The sequence below is a fragment of the Rhipicephalus microplus genome, chromosome 8 (genome assembly GCF_043290135.1).
Source record: "Rhipicephalus microplus isolate Deutch F79 chromosome 8, USDA_Rmic, whole genome shotgun sequence".
NCBI lineage: Eukaryota > Metazoa > Arthropoda > Arachnida > Ixodida > Ixodidae > Rhipicephalus > Rhipicephalus microplus.
Window position 1 is genome coordinate 110867816 of NC_134707.1, and position 22845 is coordinate 110890660.

A 22845-nucleotide genomic window follows, 5' to 3' on the forward strand; every position below is an offset into this window, starting at 1 on the left:
ACAGCGACGAAGATAAAGTGAAAAACATGCGACTATTCCTATCGGACTTAGCAAAGAGTTGGTACGAATGGCGTCTAAACGCTCACAGCAACAAACCATGGACAGAGTGGAAAGCAAGCTTTCTGAGCTCCTTCAGCGAGAACAAGGTTATGCTATGGCACAAAGCAATCACGTACAATCACCCCAGGAGGGATGAGTCTTCAAAGAGGGGTAGTGTACGTGGAGTAAGGCAGGGCTGGAGGGAGACGAGGAGGAAGCAGAGGTTAGAAATAAAGAAGATGGCTGACACCCCAGCCTAGTACTGTGTATTATCACAAATTACAATGGCGTTCTGGAGAAGGTAACCGCGTCTTGCAAAACTGCACTTACCATGACGTGACATGAGCACCTGCGAGGAACGAACAAGGTTGGAAGTCCTTGGAGTGCGCGTGCATTAGAATAAACGCATGGCACCTGGACCACGACGTGTCTCCATTTTGTAGCGTCACACAAGTCGACAGGATCAACCTCATCAACGTGCTATGGCTAAGCCAAAGCCTCCGCTCAATTTACAGAAGTTCAAGGGAACACCAGAAGACGTCCCCATCGACAAGTGGCTTCTTCTTTTCGACATGAAGGAAGCCGATGCGTCATGGACTCCCCGCAATCGGGTCAGTCACTTCAGCGAATACATTAAAGGGGAAGCGTTCAAGTGGTACCTGATCGAGATTTTCGGCAACGGCGAGACAACTTGGGACGGTATCAAGCGTGGCATGCAAGCCCGCTTTGATAAGACTGACGGAGATGCCTTCCGTCTCTTCATTCACTACCGACTGAAAAGAGGGGACTACTACGACGAGAAAAAGCGACTGGGTTCCTTGGCTGACCTGAAAGAGTGCCAAATCATTTCTGGACTGACTGATGGCGTTCCTCCTGATGTGGAACTGGCGCTCACCGGACTGTCTTTCAACTCGTCATTAGAGTGGCTCACCGCTGCTCAACGGGTCGAGACATCTTTAAAACAGGTGAGAGGAGTACCCTTTACTCGTAACGCTAGTATCGCATCAAGAGCTCCATGTATCTTCAGCAGACTGCCGCAACCAACAATAACTTCTCAACCGCGTGCCCCGCAAAACGAATGTAGATACTGCTCAGCTGCTGGTTTCCCACGACGGTTTCACTGGCACAACGAATGTCCGCGCCGCGGCAATGTGTTCGCTATTGATACTGAACGGGGAAACGAGGAGGGCAACCTAGAGTTTCATTAATACACTTCAGTGCTCCCATCAACGGAAAGCCAGTAAATGCAATTCTTGATACAGGGGCAACAATTACTTGTATCAGCAAGGATGTGTACACACAGCTAAAACTTCAGTTGATGAGAGACTCCAGCATCATAGCCCAACAAGTTGCATCAAGCATTCGAACTTTCGGTCGCGTGAACATTCAGTTATAAATTGGGAACGTCATAAAGAAAGTCCATGCACATGTGCTGCGAGGCATGAGAACGCAATTAATTCTTGGCCTAGACAGCGCTTCATACCTCAATCTTTCTGTAAATCTGGAAAGCAAGTGAGTGACACAAGCACGTGAGAATATGAACCTTCCACATCACAATAAAAAGAAAACCATTCAAGCCCCGCTGATGCGAACCCTGACTTCAGAAAACTTATCAGAGCATGAGTCTGTGGCGCTCGACTCTCTTTTAAGCAAGTATAACGAGATATTTTCGAAATCTCAGACAGATATTGGGTGCATCGCTACTGAGAAACATAGGATCGCCCTTACCAATGCTGTGTTATTCGTCGAGCACCATACCGATGTTCACAGGCAGAAAAAGTGGAGATCAACAAACAAGTTAACGCTCTCCTCAAGCAAGGTGTTGTGAGGCCTTCATTATCGCCCTACGCCGCACCTGTCATTTTAGCAGAAAAGAAAGGTGAAGGACGCACTCGTCTATGTATTGACTACCGGAAACTCAATGCCATAACGGTACCCGACTTTAAACCAATTCCACGTATAGATGATATTCTTGACCACTTGGAAAAGGCGGAGTTTTTCACTACGTTGAACGTAACGTCGGAATACTGGCATGTCCAAATGCATCCTGACGATGTTCAGAAAACTGCATTTGTCACGCCTGATGGTCATTTTGAGTGGTTGGTAATGCCGTTTGGGTTGAAGAACGCTCCAGCTACATTTGAAAGAGCCATGAAATTAATAATAGCGAAACATCAGCTCACCAATGTTATCAATTACTTTGACGATGTGGTCGTATACTCAGAGACATTTAATGATCATATACGACACCTTGAGGCGCTATTGAAAGCTCTCAAAACCGAGAACGTAAAACTCAAACGAAAAAAGTGCCAATTTGCAAGCTGCAGCATTGAATACCTGGGCCACAGAATTTCACAAGGAACAGTGACACCTAAGCAAAGTATTGTGGCTGCCATACTCAAATTTCCGACACCAAAACGAGAAAAATATCTCCAGCGTTTTCTGGGCACTGTAAACACCTACCGTCAGTACATCCCCCACTTCAGCGATATCGCTCTTCCACTCACAAAACTACTCCACAAGGGCAACAAGTGGGTGCGGACAGAAGCATGCGAGCAAGCCTTTCGGGAACTGAAGGAGCGGATCACTGAAGAACCGTTGCTTCGCATATACGACCCTTTGAGACCATGTACTGTGTACTGTGACGCATCTGGCGAAGGCATTGGTGCAGTGCTGAAACAACCTGATGACAAAGGCAAAGAACATCCTGTTGCTTACTATTTCCGCAAACTACTTAAGCACGAGGTGAACTACGCTATTACAGAAAGAGAATGTCTTTCCATTGTAGATGCCATTGATAAATGGCATTGCTACCTTTATGGAAAATCATTCACTGTTGTAACAGATCACTCTGCACTCCAGTGGCTGAAAAATGTTAAAAATCCTCAAGGTCGTCTCTTCCGGTGGTCTTTGAAACTGTCATTGTATGATGTGAACATCAAACATCAAAAGGGTGCAAGTAATGTCGAAGCAGATGCGCTCTCCAGAGCCCCAATAGTTAATATTCTATCACACGACGACCTTCAGCGATGCGAAAATGAGCGTCCAAAAGGAACGCACTCATTGAAAAATAACATCGTCATCGTTAAAAGAAAAGGACTGCGGAGAATATACGTGCCCCATGAACTATGCCAAACCATTTTCAATAATGCACATCAACGTTTTGGGCATGTCGGAGTGAAGAAGATGCTATCACTGCTGTCTCCGCAATATTATTGGCCACATATGGTAGCCGATGTTTCCACTTACATTCGGCATTGTGATACATGCCGAATTGGCGCAGCCACGTATACTTTCTGTGCGGACATTCAAGATGTGGGTGGACTTCAGCATTGGAGCAAATCAACGTGGTGGCATCCGGATCTTGACCGCAAAGCCTCAAGATGAAGAGGAACTAGCTCTTCCGAAAGCAGTGAGCACTGACGCATTTGTTTCCTATATAAGCACTAAAATGAAGCTCACTCCAGACCATTTACTTGCTAAAAGGATGGTGAGGATCAAAATGAAACTTCAGGATTATGAGAATTTCGTGCTGACGCCAGTAAAAAACGACACGAATCCTGCTACCGCTGCTTCGCCCGACAGTTCCGTCGAGCTGATCAACAAGTTTCTTCAACTGCACCAAGAACAGATTAGGCAGCAAAATGATTTAATGCGCTTGCTTGTAAACGCGACGGAAAGATTAAGCAGACCGAGTCGCGAACAAGTGAAGCCAGACATGTTTGACGGAGAGTCTAGTAGTCCCGAGTCCTGGCTCACGTTTTACGAGTATGCATGCAATGAAAACTACTGGCAGAGTGACGAAGATAAAGTGAAAAACATGCGACTATTCCTATTGGGCATAGCAAACAGTTGGTACGAATGGCGTCTAAACGCTCACAGCAACAAACAATGGACAGAGTGGAAAACAAGCTTTCTGAGCTCCTTCAGCGAAAACAAGGTGTTGCTATGGGACAAAGCAATCACGTTCAAATACAGGTCTGGATCTGCACTCAGCTATTTTTATGAGAAAGTGCGCTTGTTACAGCTGGCGGACTCATCTTTGCCTGAGGCGTCTGTGGTTCCGCTTATCATTCATGGTTTAAGTCCGGATCTCCAGAAGAAGATACAAATGCGAGGACCCAAGAAGGTCGAAGAACTTCTTCAAGAATGCGAAACCTCTACCTCCAGGACCTAGGAACCCAGCGTGAACCCATGACACCTGCTGCAAAGAATACCGGCGCCACACGAGCTGAGGAACGACGCCCGCTTGCAAGCCGGGGACCTACTGCAACACCCATACCCTTTGTCAACGCCACATTGTTGTGGAAGAGAACTGAAGAACTCAAGTTCCATAACGGAAAGTTCACAGTCCCAGAAACAATGGTGCCTCGAATTTTGGAGCTCTATCACGACTCCCCACACTCAGGTGGACATGACGGCTTTTGGAAGACATATCACAAGATTCGTCAGCGTTTCCAGTAGAAACACATGAAAACGGACGTTCAACGGTATGCTCAGTCTTGTCATCAAGGTCAAGTTCACAAAGCCAAGTACCTTCAGAGAACAGACGAGATGGTTTTGCCTCAACATTCCGACGTACCATTTGAAGTCATTCATCTGGATTTGGCAGAGCTCAAAAAGTAGGCTGCAGAAGTAAGAAGAACGCAATCTTTCCTAGTGGCAATAGACCAGTGCACAAGAATAGTGGCTGCACGACCGGGAAGGGAAGAGGCAAATAATGTCATCGCTCTTTTGATTCGAGAGATGTTCAAGAATACGAAAATAGTAATATCAGACAATGGGCCCGTGTTTCTCAGTCAGCGTTTGCAAGATTGGGCGAAAGAACGAGGAGTTGTATTGCGACGCTGCGCTCTGTACCATCCTGCAGGAAATGGCATGGCTGAAAGAATCATTCGGGATTTGAAGCAGTTCATTTTCATGTATGGAGGCAGCTGTCGCTCATCACAATCGGTCGCACACTGCGAGCATCGGCTGTAGCCCATATTTTGCAGCTTTCGGAAAGGTACCAGTGCTTACTGCTGATAAAGAACTTTGCATTACAGACCGTCTGCAATTGATCGAAAAACGAAAAACTTAGGAAGCCTACCAGCGATACCGAGAAAGTATGAAGAGGAACTTTGACCGTCGCCACAACACGCGGATACCTCAGATACAACTGAACGATTTGGTGCTTGTCAGAAAAGGCCTTCCCGGCACAAAGCAGGTGTACATGGGACCTTATCGCGTGGTGCAGATTGCAGTGCAGCATGGCGCTCTCAAAAGGCTCCGTTACACCAACGATGATGGTGTGCTGGAATTTGCAACCATTGGAAATGTTTTCCTGTATCACCCCAGGAGGGATGAGTCTTCAAAGAGGGGGAGTGTACGTGGAGGTTAGGCAGGGCTGGAGGGAGACGAGGAGGAAGAAGAGGTTAGAAATAAAGAAGATGGCTGACACCCCAACTACTGTGTACTTGTAACGAGCTGTATAGCGAGACAAAGCTCTAGACGAGACGCTCGTGTTTCTGTACGGAAACCTGCGATGACTCAATCGTCATCGGGCAGTAACGAGGCCGTTTATGCAATCACACAAAAAATGTATTTTCAAAAGACATGCATGGTCTAATGATAAACGAAGTAAAGGAAAAAATATAACATGCATGGAATACTGGTGCGAGAGTCACAAAGGCATAAAAACAGAAAGAGTTCACCGGAGAGGAAGGCGGTGGTCAAGTCCCGGCGGCAAACTCAACGCTGGGAAGGAACGGCCGACGCTTGGGTAGCCTGGTAAGTCCAATGACAGCCGCGGCCAAGAACGCGGCTCACTGCGGAGGTCGTTTACCTGGAGCACGCATGACGTTTGCCATGCCTATCTCGAACGCTGGCTGGCGCTCGCTGCCGTAGGTGCCGGACTCGCCTGGCGGAAACGTCCTGGCGACGTTTCGCCCACGCCAGGCCCGAACTGCAAGGACGGCTGGTGTGGCCCCAGGTGGGAGCCCACTGAGACCTCGAGTCCGCAACCCGACGGGTCACTGCTCCCACGCCCTTGTTCTTCAACCTTGCTTCTTCCTTCCAGCCACGTCTGCCTCACTCCTTCTTCTTCGCACCACACTACCCTGATTTTCCTGCGTCGTCTTCTGCGACTGTCTCTGTGGCGCGCACTTCAAACACAATTCTATCTTCCCGATCACGCATGGCCACTTCACTCATCACACATGCCCCTCCTTCGGAAAAAGTTTTTTCTTTCTAAAAAAAAACTTTCTAGCCACGTCTTAGTCACAATCACCACGTGTCCGCACAAGGCCACTGCACCGCACCAGTGAATAGAGGTTATATATGTCCACAATAAATGTTCACACACCCTCACACATAAAAAAAACAAGGAAAAAACATGTAGTCAGCCATGGCACGATGACTGTTTTCTTCTGGTGAATAAACCACGTGGTTCAGAAATATACATTGTAGACAAACTGTAAACCAGTTGCAATACACTTCCGTGAAAGCTTATGATACAGCCTACTCATGAAATCGGCACCTGAATTATCTGAGCCTCTAGTATGTTGAATAACAAAAGAATACTCTTGTAATGCTAGACTCCATCTCAGTACTCTGCTGTTCAGGTGTTTGGCCTTAGCTAGATATTGTAATGGTTGGTGATCAGTTCGCACAACAAACTGCGTTCCGTACGGGAAGATGCGAAACTTTTCTATTGCCCACACTAGTGCCTACAATCTCGGCCTTGTACTTGACTCTTCTCTCCTGTCGTGCGCTTCGTTGCTCCTTCGGCGGAGCCTCCCTGGGGACTGAAAGCATAGGCTTGTAATCAGTCACCGCACCGCGGCCGTTGTCCTGCTTGCTAGAAGAAATGAAATCTTTGAGAACTGTGGAACTGTACACCCTCGGGCTGTTCCTAAATGGCGGCATTCGGCTGAACGCCTTGTTGCCGCTGTTGTACGACGAGTTTCCACTTGACCGTTCTGATGACTTTGTGAAGGTCAAGTTATTCAGGCGAGGCGGCTTCTTTGGCTTGGCCCCTAGCATGTCAGACTCGCGAACGCCACCGCCGTTGTTAGATTGACGCGCAGTCATATTTCCACCTCCAGCTGCCTTAGACTTTCCGCCGCCGCCACTGGAACCTTGGCCGGTTCCAGAGTTCGTACCGGATGTCTCATTTTTCTTTAGAAGGGCCGGGGAGGCACAGCATTCGTTGGCTGCAAAAGCTGCTCTCAGCGGAAACGGAAGTGGTACTGTCGACGCGAAGTCCTTGGTCTTGAAGGCATCGGCCCTCGGAGATACCTGCACGCGCGTCGCGGTGTTCGGCGACGATGACTTGGTGGGTGGCTTGCTCGACTCTGCTGCCAGAAACGGCGGTAGATGCATGTGGCTCGCCGGTGTCTTGCTCTCCTTGCGAGGGATCCTTGGGTTTGGTTCACGAGGCCGGTACGGTACCGATCCGCCACCGCTGGTGCCCATGGCGACAGCCACCGCAGCGAACTGCTTGGTGCTCTCTTTCCATGTTGTATCAGGGTTGTGAGCCTGACGTTATCCGGGCACATTTCCCACGATAATGTCGCATAACGGGGAAATCATGCATTTTACGATGCATATGCCTGAAAAGTATGGTGAAAAAATTTCCACCTTTCCCTCTGGAACCTTAATTCTACTTCCATCTGCCAAGAACAATGTTGCCGTGGTTCCCGTAAGTGCTCCGTCTGGCACGAGGAAACGCCGTACAATCATCGTATTACTTCCTGTGTCCCGTAATACTGAGGCAGTCTTGCCGAATATCACGCCCTGCAACACGGGCATCTGATGCTTCGTCATCCTTGGTTCGGTATACACTGCACTAGCCATACTCTCTTCGCTTTTTTCGTCCTCCACCTGCTCGACTTCGTTAAGGTTCTCCCTTTGCGACCATATACATGACGCTTTCCGGGTAGTGCTGGGTATCTTGGTGCACGCTTGGGTGTCGTGCCCAGTTTTACGACAATACCCACAGTATGGTTGCCTTGTCCGAGCGCGGCATTCTGCAGCTATGTGACCGGTCTTGTCACACACAAAACATCGAGTGGAAGCCTTTGAAGTTGAATTACCGCCTTTTCCTGCAAGAGTGTTCTCCCCTTTGTCACTGAAAACAAGCAAGTTTGACTGCCGCTGAGCTTCTAAAAAATTGTCGGCCGCTTCCGCCATCTCTTCAAGCTTGCGGCAGTTTTTCTCTCGCAAAAATAGCGCCACCTTATCATGACAGTTGTTTATAAATTGCTCCGCTACTATGAGATTCCGAACTGAGGAGTATTCCTTTTCCGTTTTCGACATCTCAACCCATCTGTCGAAGAAGCTTGTTAGCCTCGTTGCGTACTGCACGCCCGTTTCCCCATCTTGTGGCTTGCTGTGTCGGAATTTTTCACGGTAGCCCTCCGCCGTGAAACGAAATCGTTGCAGTAGCGCCAACTTGGTTTTGTCACAATCGAGAGCCTCTTCTGGCGACAGACGACCAAAGACCTTGAGAGCCTCCCCGCTCAAACACAAACTTAGGGCCGTGGCCCACTTGTCTTTTGGCCATTCTTGACCGGTAGCAACATTCTCAAACCTTTTTAGGTATGCGTCTAAGTCGTCCCGGTTCTCGTTAAACCCTGGCATGAAATTGTGAGGATTAATGGTAGGAGATGCTCGAACTGGTCGGCCTTGGTCAGCCACCACTGACTCTCTAACGCCTTCAGCCTGAGCGAGTTGAAGACGCAACTGTATAGTCTTCTGGCATTCCTCCTGAAGTCGCCGTTCTAACTCCATCTGCTCCATCTTCTCTTTCCTTGCTTCACGTTCTGCAGCCCTCTCTTCTCGAGCTCGAGACTCCCGTTCTTCTACCCAAGCCCTTAACTCAGCTCCCTCTAGCCCCATGCGCAATGCCAGTGCCGTTAAATCCGAATTCATCTTTGATCTGTCTTTTTTTTAGCAAAATGTAACCAGGGAACAGTAACTATTAATGAAATAAACGGCTTCGCCCTGTCGCGGACGCCAATGTAACGAGCTGTTATAGAGAGACCAAGCTCTAGACGAGACGCTCGTGTTTCTGTACGGAAACCTGCGATGACTCAATCGTCATCGGGCAGTAGCGAGGCCGTTTATGCAATCACACAAAAAATGTATTTTCAAAAGACATGCATGGTCTAATAATAAATGAAGTAAAGGAAAAAAATATGACATGCTTGGAATACTGGTGCGAGAGTCACAAGGGCATAAAAACAGAAAGAGTTCACCGGAGAGGAAGGCGGAGGTCAAGTCCCGGCGGCAAACTCAACGCTGAGAAGGAACGGCCAACGCTTGGGTAGCCTGGTAAGTCCAATGACAGCCGCGGCCAAGAACGCGGCTCACTGTGGAGGTCGTTGACCTGGAGCACGCATGACGTTTGCCATGCCTATCTCGAACGCTGGCTGGCACTCGCTGCCGTAGGTGCCGGACTCGCCTGGCGGAAACGTCCTGGCGACGTTTCGCCCACGCCAGGCCCGAACTGCAAGGACGGCTGGTGTGGCCCCAGGTGGGAGCCCACTGAAACCTCGAGTCCGCAACCCGAAGGGTCACTGCTCCCACGCCCTTGTTCTTCAACCTTGCTTCTTCCTTCCAGCCACGTCTGCCTCACTCCTTCTTCTTCGCACCACAAGGAGAACTATTGCACATGCTCTGACGAAACATGATCCTTCGTCCGGCCAGCGTCGGATCGAGAAGCAGCATGGCCTTGCAACCATCGTAACGAATCTGCACGGCGCAGGGTTCCTCCCCTTCCTCAAGATCAAGAGCACGGTGTACCTGCGAGTCGGGTGGAAGCACGTGACTCTAAGGCAAACTGCTGTGCAGATGGTACTTCACAAGTATTCACTAATTTACGGGATCACTTATTCTTTTTTTGTATTGTCAAAAATTATGTCTGCAAGTATGGAAGAGTATCTACATGTAGATAGTTTTGTGTTCGTGCTCATTCGGTGTATTCATGTAATGATGTACTGAACTGGTACCATCATTATTAGAGTTGTCAGTTATTGTTTACACATGTGATTAGGCCAACATGTGTTATGTGTTTTCATTTCTTGCAGTTGTCCGCTTTCACCTGTTGTGCTGGTGGTGCCATGAGTCTAGTTTTTATGTGTATTAACACGCCTTTTGCTATGACACCATGACAATGCATGTTTTGTGAAAACTGCAAATACACCTCAACTTGAATGTTAATTGTTACGCTACTTGCACGTTCCATTGGTGTTTATACCAAGGGTTACTTGAAAAATGCTTAAAAAAAGCTCAAAGCACGCGTGTGATACTGACATGCCCGAACAATGACTTACTTCTTTTTGTTCAACTTACGTATCTTATTTAGCTTATATTAGGAATAGGAAGAGGGGGTCATTCTTTTTTCCGGAAGGTGAGCGCGATCTGTGGAAAATTTCACTGGGGAAGAAAAAAGCTGAGATGACGCAGGCGAGCGTCGTATTACACGTCTTAGTCGAATATGTGTATGTTCAATATAGCATGTGCATGTAGCTGTAGAATATTTGTAAAATTTCGCTCCGGTTAGCATGTATTTATGCCAAGTGACTGAACTGTCCGAAGTCTTTGTATGAAGACGGGCCGATTTTCAGAAGCGACTTCTCTTAAAAGAGCACTAAAGAGCAAAATGATTTTTCGTGCATTAGTAAAGTGCACATTCACACTCCCGAAAACGTTATTCTTACCGCCCCACGGCACTTAGAAGGCGAAAAAACTTCCTAAAATATGTATGCGGCGACCTCACCTGAAGATTTCCGCCACAAGCACCAGCTATGTGAGGTAAGAAAATATGAAGATGTCTATACTCGGTCGTAACCTCCATTGAATAGAATACATTGGGATTCGTTGGTGCCATAGACTTCGCATGTGAAGTTTCAGAGGATTGTATCGAGCCAATGCCACGACAATACCAAAAATACATTTACGAACTTCTGGCGTCATATTCGGAGATTTTGGCGCGAAGTTCACAAATAAAACTGCCACATTAGTTTCACCGCTAATAATGAAGTTATGATAGTGGAACATTAAAGTACAGTTTGTCAATGTAAACCAAGTCATTTGTTTTTCTTCAGTGTCCCTTTAAAGCTTCGAAGTTTCAGTAGGAACATACCAAAATATAGACACGTCACGTTTGGGTCAGGGGCAAGGGTTCTCAGCTGCTGACCCGAAATTTGCGCTTTCTACTCCGGCCGCGATGGTCACATTTCAATGAAAGTGAAATGAGAGAGGCCTGTGTGCCGTGCCATGTCTGTGTACGTTAAAGAACAGCAGATGATCGACATTTCCGGAACTCTCCCGTACAGCATCTCTCAGAATTATATCATAGTGTTGAGACGTAGAACCCCGCAGATTAATGAGCGTCCCGTTCGCGTCAACAAGCCCCACCTACAGGGTGATTTACACACCAAACAATATCCTCATGGCGAATTCGTAGCACCACATCTGACGCAGTCAATGCGAGTTGTGACGCTACCTGCTCATGCAGTAAGAGTCCGGAGACAGGCCTATTTTCTGTGTGCACAATAAGTGTACGTCACGAATTATACCTATACGTGACCCGGTGACACACACGCATTGTCAAATCTGGTGACCAGCCTCTCACAGTGCGCAGTGGTACAGGCGTTTGCGAGCTAAAACACTGAATGATTTCTGACACTTTTTACCATCTACCCCCACGCACATCCGGTGCATTACAATGGACGGTTCTCCATAGGACACCGGACCAGCGCCGCACCTTGCGCAGCAGGACGTGCGAGATGCACCCGATGCCATCGCTGAACACGTACTCTCGCTGCAGGGTCTCTCCGGACCTGCGGGTCGCTATCGTTTTTTTGATGTCCGGCTCAATGCTCGTAAACTGTCTTGGCACAGTAAGAGACCCCAGTGACTGGGAGAAGGCCTGCGGGGTTTCAAAGTGTCATGAGTACTTCGTCCCGTGGCTGCAACGCCTTCGCCTACCTGCCCAAGCCGCGCCATGAACTTGGGAACGCTGTGGATAGCCGACAGATCACCGACACCCATGCGTATCGAGTCGGCGGTGTGGCCCTCCGTGTCTCGGGCGTAGAACCAGACACCGTGGCTTCGCAGCTGACTGGTGGAGCATCCCAGAAACACGAAGTGCCGGCCACCGATCTTCAAGCCGTGCGTTAGGGGCGGCTTGATGACCTGGAGATTACCCACGGGCAATCAGAAGAGTAATGCTCCTGGTACTACTTCTTCTAAGCCACGAAATTTCGTTTTATGAGCACGAAAAATACTTAAACATTGTTTATTTTATGAAGGGCCTTACAACATATTCATCACGGGTATTTAAGTGCTTATGTTTAATATTTCTTCGACGTGCTAAATTTGAGGAAAATCACTTCACGTTTCGCTGTAGTCAAAGGGGATTTTTCGCGAGTCTCGAATGGTTGTGAACTTTATACGCTTACAATTTGGATCGTCAAGATAAAGTCATTCAGGTGACTTAGCTATTATCAATTATTGGTGTACTGCAGTGAATGGTAAATGGCACATTCGATGGAGAACGCCCATCACGAGGCAACGCTTTTGGTAAACGACGAATTAGGCACGAAATTCCCCCGCTTGACGTCTCACCGGTACTGAGGAAAGGCGCAGCGTGGTGTGTGCATTACTTCTAGGACACGTACCGCGTTGACAAAGTCATCCTTGCACGCCCCGAGCGAGAAAGAGACGAGCTTGCAGTCGTCGTCTCGCACCACAACACGCAGCGCGAACTCGATGTCGAAGTGCTGCAGCAGCTGGCTCTTGCAGACCAGCTGCGGAGGCAAGTACACGCGTCGGCTGGGCGTCAGAATCACCTTGCGCACTTTCACCATTTGTCGGGGAACTCCTGGGCAACCACCGAGCCAGTGAAGCCGTCCTGGCACCGCCGGTGACCCAGGTAGCGGGTGTACAGGCTATCCAGTGTGCTTCTGAACTCGAACACCTGCGCAAGGTGGTGAACGGTTCGCTTTCTGGAAAACGTAAGGAAAAAAGCACAAGAACCTTCCGTATTTTAGCCTTCCTTACAGACTATCCCATCCTCACAGGATAATGGTTGCTTATTTTATCCACTTGTAAGCCCTAAACAATTAAAAATGTCAGAAAATATAAATTTCCACTGAAGGTTCTCGGATTTACAATACTTTCTTATAATAATATTTGTTGGAGTAGCAAATGGTATAGCGGAGGGCTCCAGAAATTTCGACCACCTGCGGTTTTTTGGAAGGGCCATGAAACTATTTTTGAGCGTGCTCGAAAAACGCTGCCGGTCAGAAATTGATATGATATGTGGGGTTTAATGTCCCAAAAACACCGTGCGATTATGAGAGACGCCGTAGTGGAGGGCTCCGGAAATTTCGCCCACCTGGCGTTCTTTAACGTGCACCCAAATCTGAGCACGCGGGCCTACAGAAATTTCGCCTTCATCAAAAATGCAGCCGCCACAGCCGGGATTCAATGCCGCGACCTGCGGGTCAGCAGCCGAGTACGTTAGCCACTAGACCACTAGGGCGGGGCCAATCGGAAGTCTAGGCCCCTGAAAACACGCCGGGGTGGAGTGGTTTTATTACGGGAGGAAATAGAAAAGCGAGCCCCACATCTGTCTGCAGCTAAGTGCGGCACCTTAGCAGTATGCCTCGCAAGGGAATGGGATAAAGAGGAATGAAAAAGAATCAGCGAGAGCAACGCTGGCGTCGGCGATCGCGCGTGACAACCGCTCAGCACGGACCAAACGAATCAGGCGAGCCAAATATAGCCCAGCATGTGGCCTGAAATTCACAATAAAATCTCAAAGTCGGCTGAAATTGCTTTCTCTTCTCTCGAGAAATGATGGAACAAGCTCAACATCACACTTCAGTCATTGTGTCAGCCATTAGCTGATTTCAACATGGCGCGCTCGGCCATTACGGCTCGCGCAGCGGGAGGCCATGCCTTGTTCACGAATGCACACATGATTGCAGTAAAAAGCCATGCACTCGAAAAAAAAGATAAGGGGCTCAAAAGGGTCACGAGGTACGTGAGGCGTTTTTCTTTCCTCGTGCCGTCCCTCCCTGCTCAGATTCTAGTGCTTTCGTCGGGACTAGAGAAGAGAGAATGCCATTCCAGCGTGCCACCAAGATTCAAACTCCTTTGAATTCGTCAGACAATAAGCTCACTTATTCAATCCGTTTCATGGCTACTTCAAGCTTCGAGAATTTTCGCAGGACCCCTGTGACATGCACCCAAATCACTGTCTTAATTTTAGGAGCACGGGCCTGGAGCACACCGCCTCCACTGAAATGTTGTACCGGAACCTTTCCATCAGTAATCAAGTACAATGACCACTAGATCACAACAGCGGGTAATTCAATACCGTAAGCGTTTTAGCCAAAAGACGTCTGCGTTGACAGCGTCTACTGAACACGCTTGAGATTGAGTTCACATGAAACATTTCATCGCGCGAGGCATTCTTTTTGCAGGTACATAATTCCTCAATAATATCGAGAAGACTTATGTTAAGGATCACCAGTTAGACGCTGTGTATCCTACTTGTGCTGTAACTATCCTCGCAATGCTAAGTTAGCTGATAGTACAGCTGATTGACGGTACATTACCGAAAATTTAGAATCATGTTTAGGCGTCCTGCTTTTCCAAATGCGCAAAGAAGCACGTTTACAATAAGTGGCTTTTTTTTGGCTGGCGCAGCTTTTGAAATTACACTCCGATGTTGCCGAGTTTACATTCACTGAACAGGACAGTGTGTGAACAGCAGTGTTAAGGAGAACGAACTTTCTACTCGAAATAGTCGGCACATTTACCTACATTATGTAATTATTGCTTGTGTAAGGCGAGGGCTTTTTTGTGTTTCCATTCTTGCAAATCAGCTGCACATTGCGAACAGCCACATTGCGCACAGCAGAATTTTCTAATTTGTTAGTTACGATTAGTTCATCTTTTTTCTAAATACGGACTATAGCGACAAATGGGATTTGCGAACTTTCAGAGCATGCTCAGAAACCCACATTGCATCATTCGTCATAAAGTCAGTCTCGCGTATACTATTTCTCTAAAATGCAAAAGAGAGCCCACGAAATACAAAAAAAGAGCCACTTCCGTATAGCGCGTTCACGCACCGCGAACGTGTACTCTCAGCTGTGGCTCGAACGAATGAAATCGCGGTCGAGGCTGGGAACATCGTGAACTGCCGAAGGCCTGTCTGTGTGCGATGGCGGGCCACCTATTTTTACGTACGCTGAATGTCGGGCGACTCATGGCCTGTAGAATTTGGGTGTGGTGCGCGCTTCCGGGTAGCATCAGAGATTTCTGAAACCACGGCTAAAGCTATAGTAACACCAGTTATGTCCAGCCTCGAAGCCTTTGTATATTACGCCTTGTAAACATGAATGTTTCGTTAGGGAAGTATACAAGCGCAAAATAACAGAGCAAATAATCGGTTGAGAGCGAAAGTCGATGGAATGCGGTGCATGCAGCGTCTAGCAGGATATCCATTTGGGCCTGTTTTTCTGTTGTTGTTTTTTTGCAGCTTCTGCCGTGAGGAAGCCTTGAACAACGCCAAGTTATACAATTTATTAACTTACTGTGACTGCTTCTAATGAGCAAAACGTAGCCGCTTACCTTTCCCCGGCTAATGAAGAAGTATAGCTCGAAAAGCGCTTCTTCCAACGCACGGGGACATTCCTGAGCGCGCTGTGTCAACTTGCGCTGGACTTCTCGGGCACCGTCGAGATGCAGCGCGAGCTCGTCTGCAACTTGTGGAGAAGGAAGGATTACTTTCGCGGTAATTGGTTCGAGGAGAACGGGGCTGACATTCGCAGCATTGAAACAAATGCGTGCGCGCGAACCAGCGTACTCGCACCGATCTTAATAATAAAGTTCCGATTTCGCACAGGTTGTGCAGGTTGTTCTATATAGTTGAATGCCGTTCAATAAAACGGCACGCATCATGCCTAGGCATTGACGTAGTGTACACGCAATAAACTGATCGCCCTTTATATGCTCACCAGAAAACGTGATTCGTACGAATTTCAATCATCACGACAAACTGCGGGCCATAGACACACAACTACAATACGTTTATGCACAAAAATGAAGATTAGCTTTGCACCGCAGAATATCGGAAAGATGGGCTGCATGGTTTGGTTGGGTTTTCAGAGTGCGTTATGTAGGGAAGCGTTAGGACGAATACAGTAATGAGCACTTGGCCCGCTTATCTTGGATCACACCATGGCGCTGCATTGGTAGATTCATCTACTGCTCTACAGTAGCGTCGACAGGGTGCACTCACGTTAGGTCCATGATCACTCTTATGCACACCTGGAAGCTTTCTGACCAGACGCTGAGCAGAGCGTAGGTGATCCCGTAGTCCGGCACACTGGGCCTGGGCACCGCCTTCAAGTCGAGAGCGTGCAGCTCCCGGACGGCCGCGTAGAAGACCTGCGCGCTGCTGCAGGTGCGCTCTATCAGGTTGCACAAAGGCTCCCAGTGGCGGGGTCCTTCGAGAGCCAGCCGTAGGACGCGGCTCTTCCCCGGCACGTCGGAGCCGCACTTGAACGGGCCTTCGCCAAATTCGACAGCCCGGTCCCACGGGGTGGTGTCGGACTGGTCGAGCTGTGCAAGAAGGACATTGCTATCAAGCAAGAGACTTGTGAAGTATAGTTCGGAGGACGAGACAACAACGCAAGGCGCAGACAGTGCAGTGCAAACCAAGCTTTGAATGACAACCAGTCCGAAAAAATGGGATACGGGATGCGCCCATTAAGAATCAAAAACCAGAAGCATTGCGAATAAACTCCTGCTTGGAGACGCCACATTTCTAGTGCACTTAAATATTACAAGTGATTTGGGAGGGCCCAGCTGTCACATGCGGTCTTGTGCTGCAGTATGCTGCCGCCGCTTGGCATAGCGCTTCTTTTTGTCGCATACTAAGCGCGCTAAAAGAAAAATGCACTTGGCGTAGCGCAGGCAAGACCAAGGATAACAATAGAAGAGGCAGCAAACGCGAAATAGAGAGAGAAAAAAAGAGAAAATACGAAGAAAATCGAAATACCAAGAAACAAAAAACTAGATAAAGAGAGAGGAAGGAATATATAGAAATGAGAAAAAAAAAACTGAAAAGGGCAAACGAGAGAGGAGGAAAGCAGGAGAGAAACCATGGAGAAACAGAAAGGGCTGGGCCCTACGAAGCTGCCTTAATATCTTCCAATGAAAAGGAGAAAATATAGGCAAGCACAGCGCATTACGAATCAACAGCTGTGCAAACAGTGTCCAGCGATTTGAATGCTTTTATCAGCCCCATCAGTGTATGTTACAGTGTACAATGATGGACAAAAAGCATATACTTTCACGTCTATCTTACTTTTTGCTATATTTCAAAATGCATTCAGGATTGATAAAGTTTATTTCAGGTACAATCATACACCTTGAACTAGGGCTCATTTCGCTGCTTTTACGGGGCTGGATATTTCTAAAGCCGCCCTATTTCGGTTTTTTTTGTTACCCCGATTACTTTCAGTGATAAATAAAAGTTGATTTATTAATTTATATATATCGCCTTATGACGGCAGACTGAGACCCCAGCAGTGGTCTCTACCCGTCATCTAACACTGTCAAAGGCGTTAGCATTGTGAGCTTAGCAGTTCCAGCTTACCATACGTCAAATAATATTAGTGTTCTTTTGTGGTTGGCCGGTTATTTAGTCAGCATGACCAGTATTAGCCTCACATCATGTAATTCAGGCCGTATCTGCATCAACCAACTTGCGTAGCTAAAGCCAAGCTTGTAACGAAACGTGATATATATATATACATATATATTACAAACAGTACTGCTAAAAGTACATGATATAGAAAGGGTGCATTTTATGTTCTCACGGCCGGGATCAACGCGCTTATTGCAAGCAATCGCACAACGTTCATACCATTCTATACACATTGTAAATCTCATTGCAATATCGTGTCATCCGTATTTCACTTTAGGAAGACGTTCTATCAAAAGAGATATGAAAGCGCATCAAAGCAAACGCTTTATGTAACTTATATGTACAATAGAACACAAACTTCCCGGACCACGCGAGCGCACGCCAAATACTGTATATGCTCCAACTCTATGCCAAACTCTCTGTCTACTCCATCTACGAATGACCGCGGGGCAACGGCTGAAAATGGTCTTCGTTTTGTTTACTGATGAGTCAACTTCGTTCTGCCGCGCATAACATTATCAGTTCATTGTTCTCACGCGAAGCCCATAGCTGCGGCATGACCGTCGTACTGCTACCAAGGTATATGTAAAGTGGTAGCGAAGCTTCCATAGAAGCCCATCTATCCAATCGTTACCAGCTCGTTGCCACCGTCTCCATCTACGTATAGAGGGGACCACCAAAAGCTAAAAAAATAAAATATGACGTCAAAACAGGAAGCACTAGCAATGTCGTGCATTTGCCACCAGGCACGAAATCAAAAGTTAGTTTTTTAATTGCTGATCTCTTACCTGCCGTTATAATTACGCGACTTCATTGCGCCCTTGGCTCACTAATTGCGTGCGTGAGAGAAAAAGAAGATTAACATAAAGAATTGTGGAAGTTTTTTTATCAAAATCGTGTACTTGCAATATACACCGAAAACTTTGCAATTGAAATTAGGACACAACTGATCACTACCACAATCGCATAAAAGGTCCGAAACTCACGTTGGAAAATCGTTGAATACCACTGCATCGAGACAGCAACCTTGAGAATATCGTCTTGGCAACCGTAAATTACACCGTCTCGTTGCTTAGCTTGTCACATTCACAGTCACCAAGGGTACAGGCATGCCTGCCGCGCGCCCGCTATGGCAGTCTACAGTCACAGGAGCGGCTATCTACACATTCAATGAGCTAGTTCCGTGCAAAAGTGTCACGCCAGTTCACGGCACATGGGCAAATAATCTATGGTAGGCATGCACAAAATCAGCATGCAAAACTGGGTGATGCCTTACTGACCCGGCAATGCACCAATCTGATTGCATATTGCCCGGTTACGCCCCCTTTGGTATGCCACTCGGCCAACAATTGTTGCAATCAATTATGCAGGTATCATTCATATAAGCTGTAAATAAATTTATAGTTAACTTTCACAAATACAAAACTACCACAATTCCGAAATCAATTAATTTTCAATTTTGGTTACGTGGCCCCTCTTCACCTATAGTCGCGCTTCAATCGATGGTGGGCGTTGATGCCTCCGGCAATACATTTTCGACACTTCTTGTTTTGAGTATCGCGACCTATGTGATTTGACCATGCTTCTTGACAGCTGAATCGATTTACGTGTGGGGTTCAACGTCCCAAAACTACCATATGATCATGAGAGACGCCATAGTGGAGGGCTCCGGAAATTTCGACCACCTGGCGTTCTTTAACGAGCACCCAAATCTGGGCACACGGGCCTAAAACGTTTCCGCCTCCATCGTAAATGCAGCCACCGCCACCAGGATTCGATCCCGCGACCTGCGGGTCATCAGCCCAGTACCTTAGCCACTAGAACACCGCAGCGGGGAGACAGCTGAATCGAAGCGGAGGGCTCTGAACAGTGTACCGTTGGGTACATGTCATGTTGTTAGAATGACGACCGGTAAGTTGTGCGACTATTTTCCCATAGAGAAAATAGCCAACGACTAAATGATCAATACATCTCCGGCGTAGCGCTGCCGTCGGTCGCGCCGCTTACGTAGCCAAATGTCGCGAAGAGGCTATCGGCCACGCGCTCGAGTAATTTGCAAACTTTCATTGTCAAATGTACTCTCCGGAAAAGCGCGCTTCATACCTAACACTGACCTTGGGTAAAGTGAGCTAGAATATTCTAGCTCACTTTACCTTGGGTATGTAGTCGCCCTCGTGGTGACAGTGGCTTGAGGCGTTCTTGCCGGCGCACAATTTGTAGGGCAGCGGCGTGTGTAAAAGGTGCAGATATGCCGTGGTATCCGTCGACGTCTTCTTGCAAAAGACGATACGACAGATGGTAGACTATCGTACCTCCAGTCGGTACAGAGTGAAGATGGAGCCCTGCTTGTCCACAAAGTACAGGTTCAGAGCACTAATACAGTGCTCGAAGTGAACTTTCATTTGGGTGACCTGCATGGTAAGCACATGAACATTGAGAGCACATATATTGGCTACAATGCGTAATGACTTCCTACATGACCAACTGGTCCATGAAAGAAGTCGGGTGTCCATAGAAGAAATATTTATTTCGACCCACTTTTTTTACGGTACGACAAAAAGGTCACTACTTGTAGTGTTTGAAGTTGAGGTAGCAAAAGCACGTAGTCATTTTAAAAGCAGCATTTTTCTGCCTGAAAGGCCCTAAACACACATGCACCATCCCTCCAGCAACGTCGACAATCGATAGCGTTGTCGCCAGCCTTTCTCACGATTTCTAGACGCTGTCGTCGTTATGCTTTCATCGGAGATTTTATAACTATGCTTAACTTCTTGTATTTTAACCTTATATTTTTAGTAACAAGGTTTTAAAATGAGATGATATGGCATTATGCACCTTCCCTGTCTTAGCTCTGTGTGCACCGGCGCCCGAGGATGCCTCTGCCTTATCATAAATGATCTGTCCAGGCTTCATTGCTCGCACGAGCCAAGTCAGGAAAGCCCATTACGCACATGAACGGCCGAGCTGAGTAGCAGTGCACGCATTTCTGAGACGAAGTGTACGTAGGAAGACTACGTCGCTCCAAAACCTATGCAACCGAGAAAGTGCGTGCACACTTGTATGAGCACGCTTAAATTTTGCTCAAGACGCGCTGACGAGCATAAGATTATTACGTCACGTGAAGACAGCGTCACTTTTATGCATACAGTAATGCAGGGCTATATGTACATTTTATGTACATTGGTATTTTTTTGCGTGATACGCCCTAGTGAAGGGCTCCGGAAATTTTGACCTCCTCCTGGGGTTCTTTAACGTGCACCTGAGCACATGGGCCAATAACATTTCAACCTCCATCGGAAATGCAGCCGGCCGCTGCCGGGATTCGATCCCGTGACCTGCTGGTCAGCAGTCTGCGGTCAGCATCTTTTATTATAATAAAAGCAACAATCTATCAATACTAACAAAAAAGGTTGACTGCGTACAGAGGTCACGAGGTCTCGTACATCGAGTCGTTCATGGTTTGCCGCAAGAGGTGCCACAGATCATTTTCGTGACTTTGAATGAAGAAATAAAAATAGAAAGTTACCTCAAGGAGAAAAAACAGAGTTGCTTCGAGTCAATGCAACGTACAATATATTCATCAGTGGAGTCAAGTCGTGTAGTGTTGTGGGCAGTTCACCGTTCCTTTAATAGTCAACTGTCGTTGATTATCATTTATTAGTACTCGGTTAAGGAGGTTATATCCACCAAAGGAGGTTATATCGGTGGATTTTGCTGCTACCCACTGCGTGGGGAATCATGAGTAACATATGTGTGTAAGCGATTGGTTTAGACAGGGGACACTGCTCGACATACAGATTCCAAGAGCAAGGCGACGTACTAGCCTCCCTAATGAGTGCGCCATTCACGTAAGTTGCGTTTACCTTGAAACCTTCACTTGGACGAGCAGACGTCAACGGCTTGTGTGGCGGAGATAAATGAGTGCCCGAAGTGTTTTGAGGCGGTGAGGCATCAGACGGCGGCTCTGATCCGCTGTTAGAAGGCGACTGCTGGGAGCCAGGAGAAAGCGCGGCTGGGTCTGACGCTGCACTCGAAGTGCTGCCGCCGCTATCCTCGGCCGTCCCTCTGGGCGTGAACAGTGCGGTCCATTGACCCTTGGGCTCTTTCTTCGGCATCGGAATCTGAATAACGACAGGCTGAGGGCCCGGTATTAACGGCTCAGGCGGTGTCTCTCGGACGGGGACCATTACCGGAGTCCGCCAGCCCTGCCAAGCGGATGGCCTCCGTTGTACCGTCCCATTGCTAGGCTGCGGTGGAGACGTGGAAGCTTGCGATGATAGAACTTCCCGAAAAGAGACGAGGGTTCAAAACGCACCGCGGTCGTGTCCGCTTGGATCGCCCAAGAGTCGGGTGCAGCTGACGTCATGGGTTGTTGCGCTTGAGATCCGCGAACTGTGGGCTCGGTGACCGGCAACCCCTCGGTGGGTTTCCTTTGTGTTGGCTGCGCAGGAGGTGCGGAAGAACTCGGTTCTTCGGTAGTCACGTTTGCAGGCGACTTCTCCTCAAGTGCCGACTCTCTCTTTGACCTCCCTGCTTCACGTGACATTCTGCAGCAAAGAGTGGGTGGATCTCCATCAGAGAACCCGCACCCAGACCTCGGGAATGGCTGAGGTTTCTTCCCCTTGCTGGACTTAGTTGATACTGGTGGTCCAAGTTTAAACTTCTTGGATGAAGAGGTCTTGGCACCCGGGAGAACTGTTCGTGCACTGTCGAAATGAGCTACAAAAGTATTATAGCCCAAGAGGCAGCCCAGCGCGAAAGATTCCACGTGTACGTATTTATGCTCCATGGCAACCAGGGCGTCGTACGGGCTGCATCTTTCTTCTAGCTCTTCTGATGCGAGCCACCATTCGGGGGGACGACAGCTGCGATCCACGCCACTGCCGAGGACATGCTGAACTAATTCCCAATCACACCTGCGGGTAACAACATGCATCACTCGCATGCGTTCACTAGGCAATGCATTTCTTTCATTTGATGACAACCGTTTATTTCTGCATGGAAATTTGTAGTTCAAGTAAATAGCCTGATAGCTACTAGCTACGAGGTTTCCGCACTCGTTGAATGAAAACATGGTTAATGCAACA

The 22845-nt window shown here is 47.8% G+C and overlaps 1 protein-coding gene across 1 annotated transcript; it reads right to left on the reverse strand.

The window, feature by feature from the left end:
- Positions 1–19995: 19995 nt before the first annotated feature.
- On the reverse strand, positions 19996–21900 carry LOC142768722 (uncharacterized). Its single transcript, XM_075870731.1, has 2 exons — positions 21622–21900; positions 19996–20169 (listed from the first exon to the last, which is right to left on the reverse strand). Exons 1-2 carry the CDS (start codon positions 21871–21873, stop codon positions 20062–20064), a joined length of 360 nt encoding a protein of 119 aa, XP_075726846.1. The 5' UTR covers positions 21874–21900; the 3' UTR covers positions 19996–20061.
- Between the last annotated feature and the right edge of the window lie 945 nt (positions 21901–22845).

Coding starts and splice junctions, on each gene's coding strand:
- LOC142768722 (XM_075870731.1), bottom strand. CDS start 21,873: ATGCCGAAGAAAGAGCCCAAGGGTCAATGGACCGCACTGTTCACGCCC. Junction 20,170..21,621: donor GTCCAAGTGAAGGTTTCAAG/GTAAACGCAACT, acceptor CTTACCATGCAG/GTCACCCAAATGAAAGTTCA.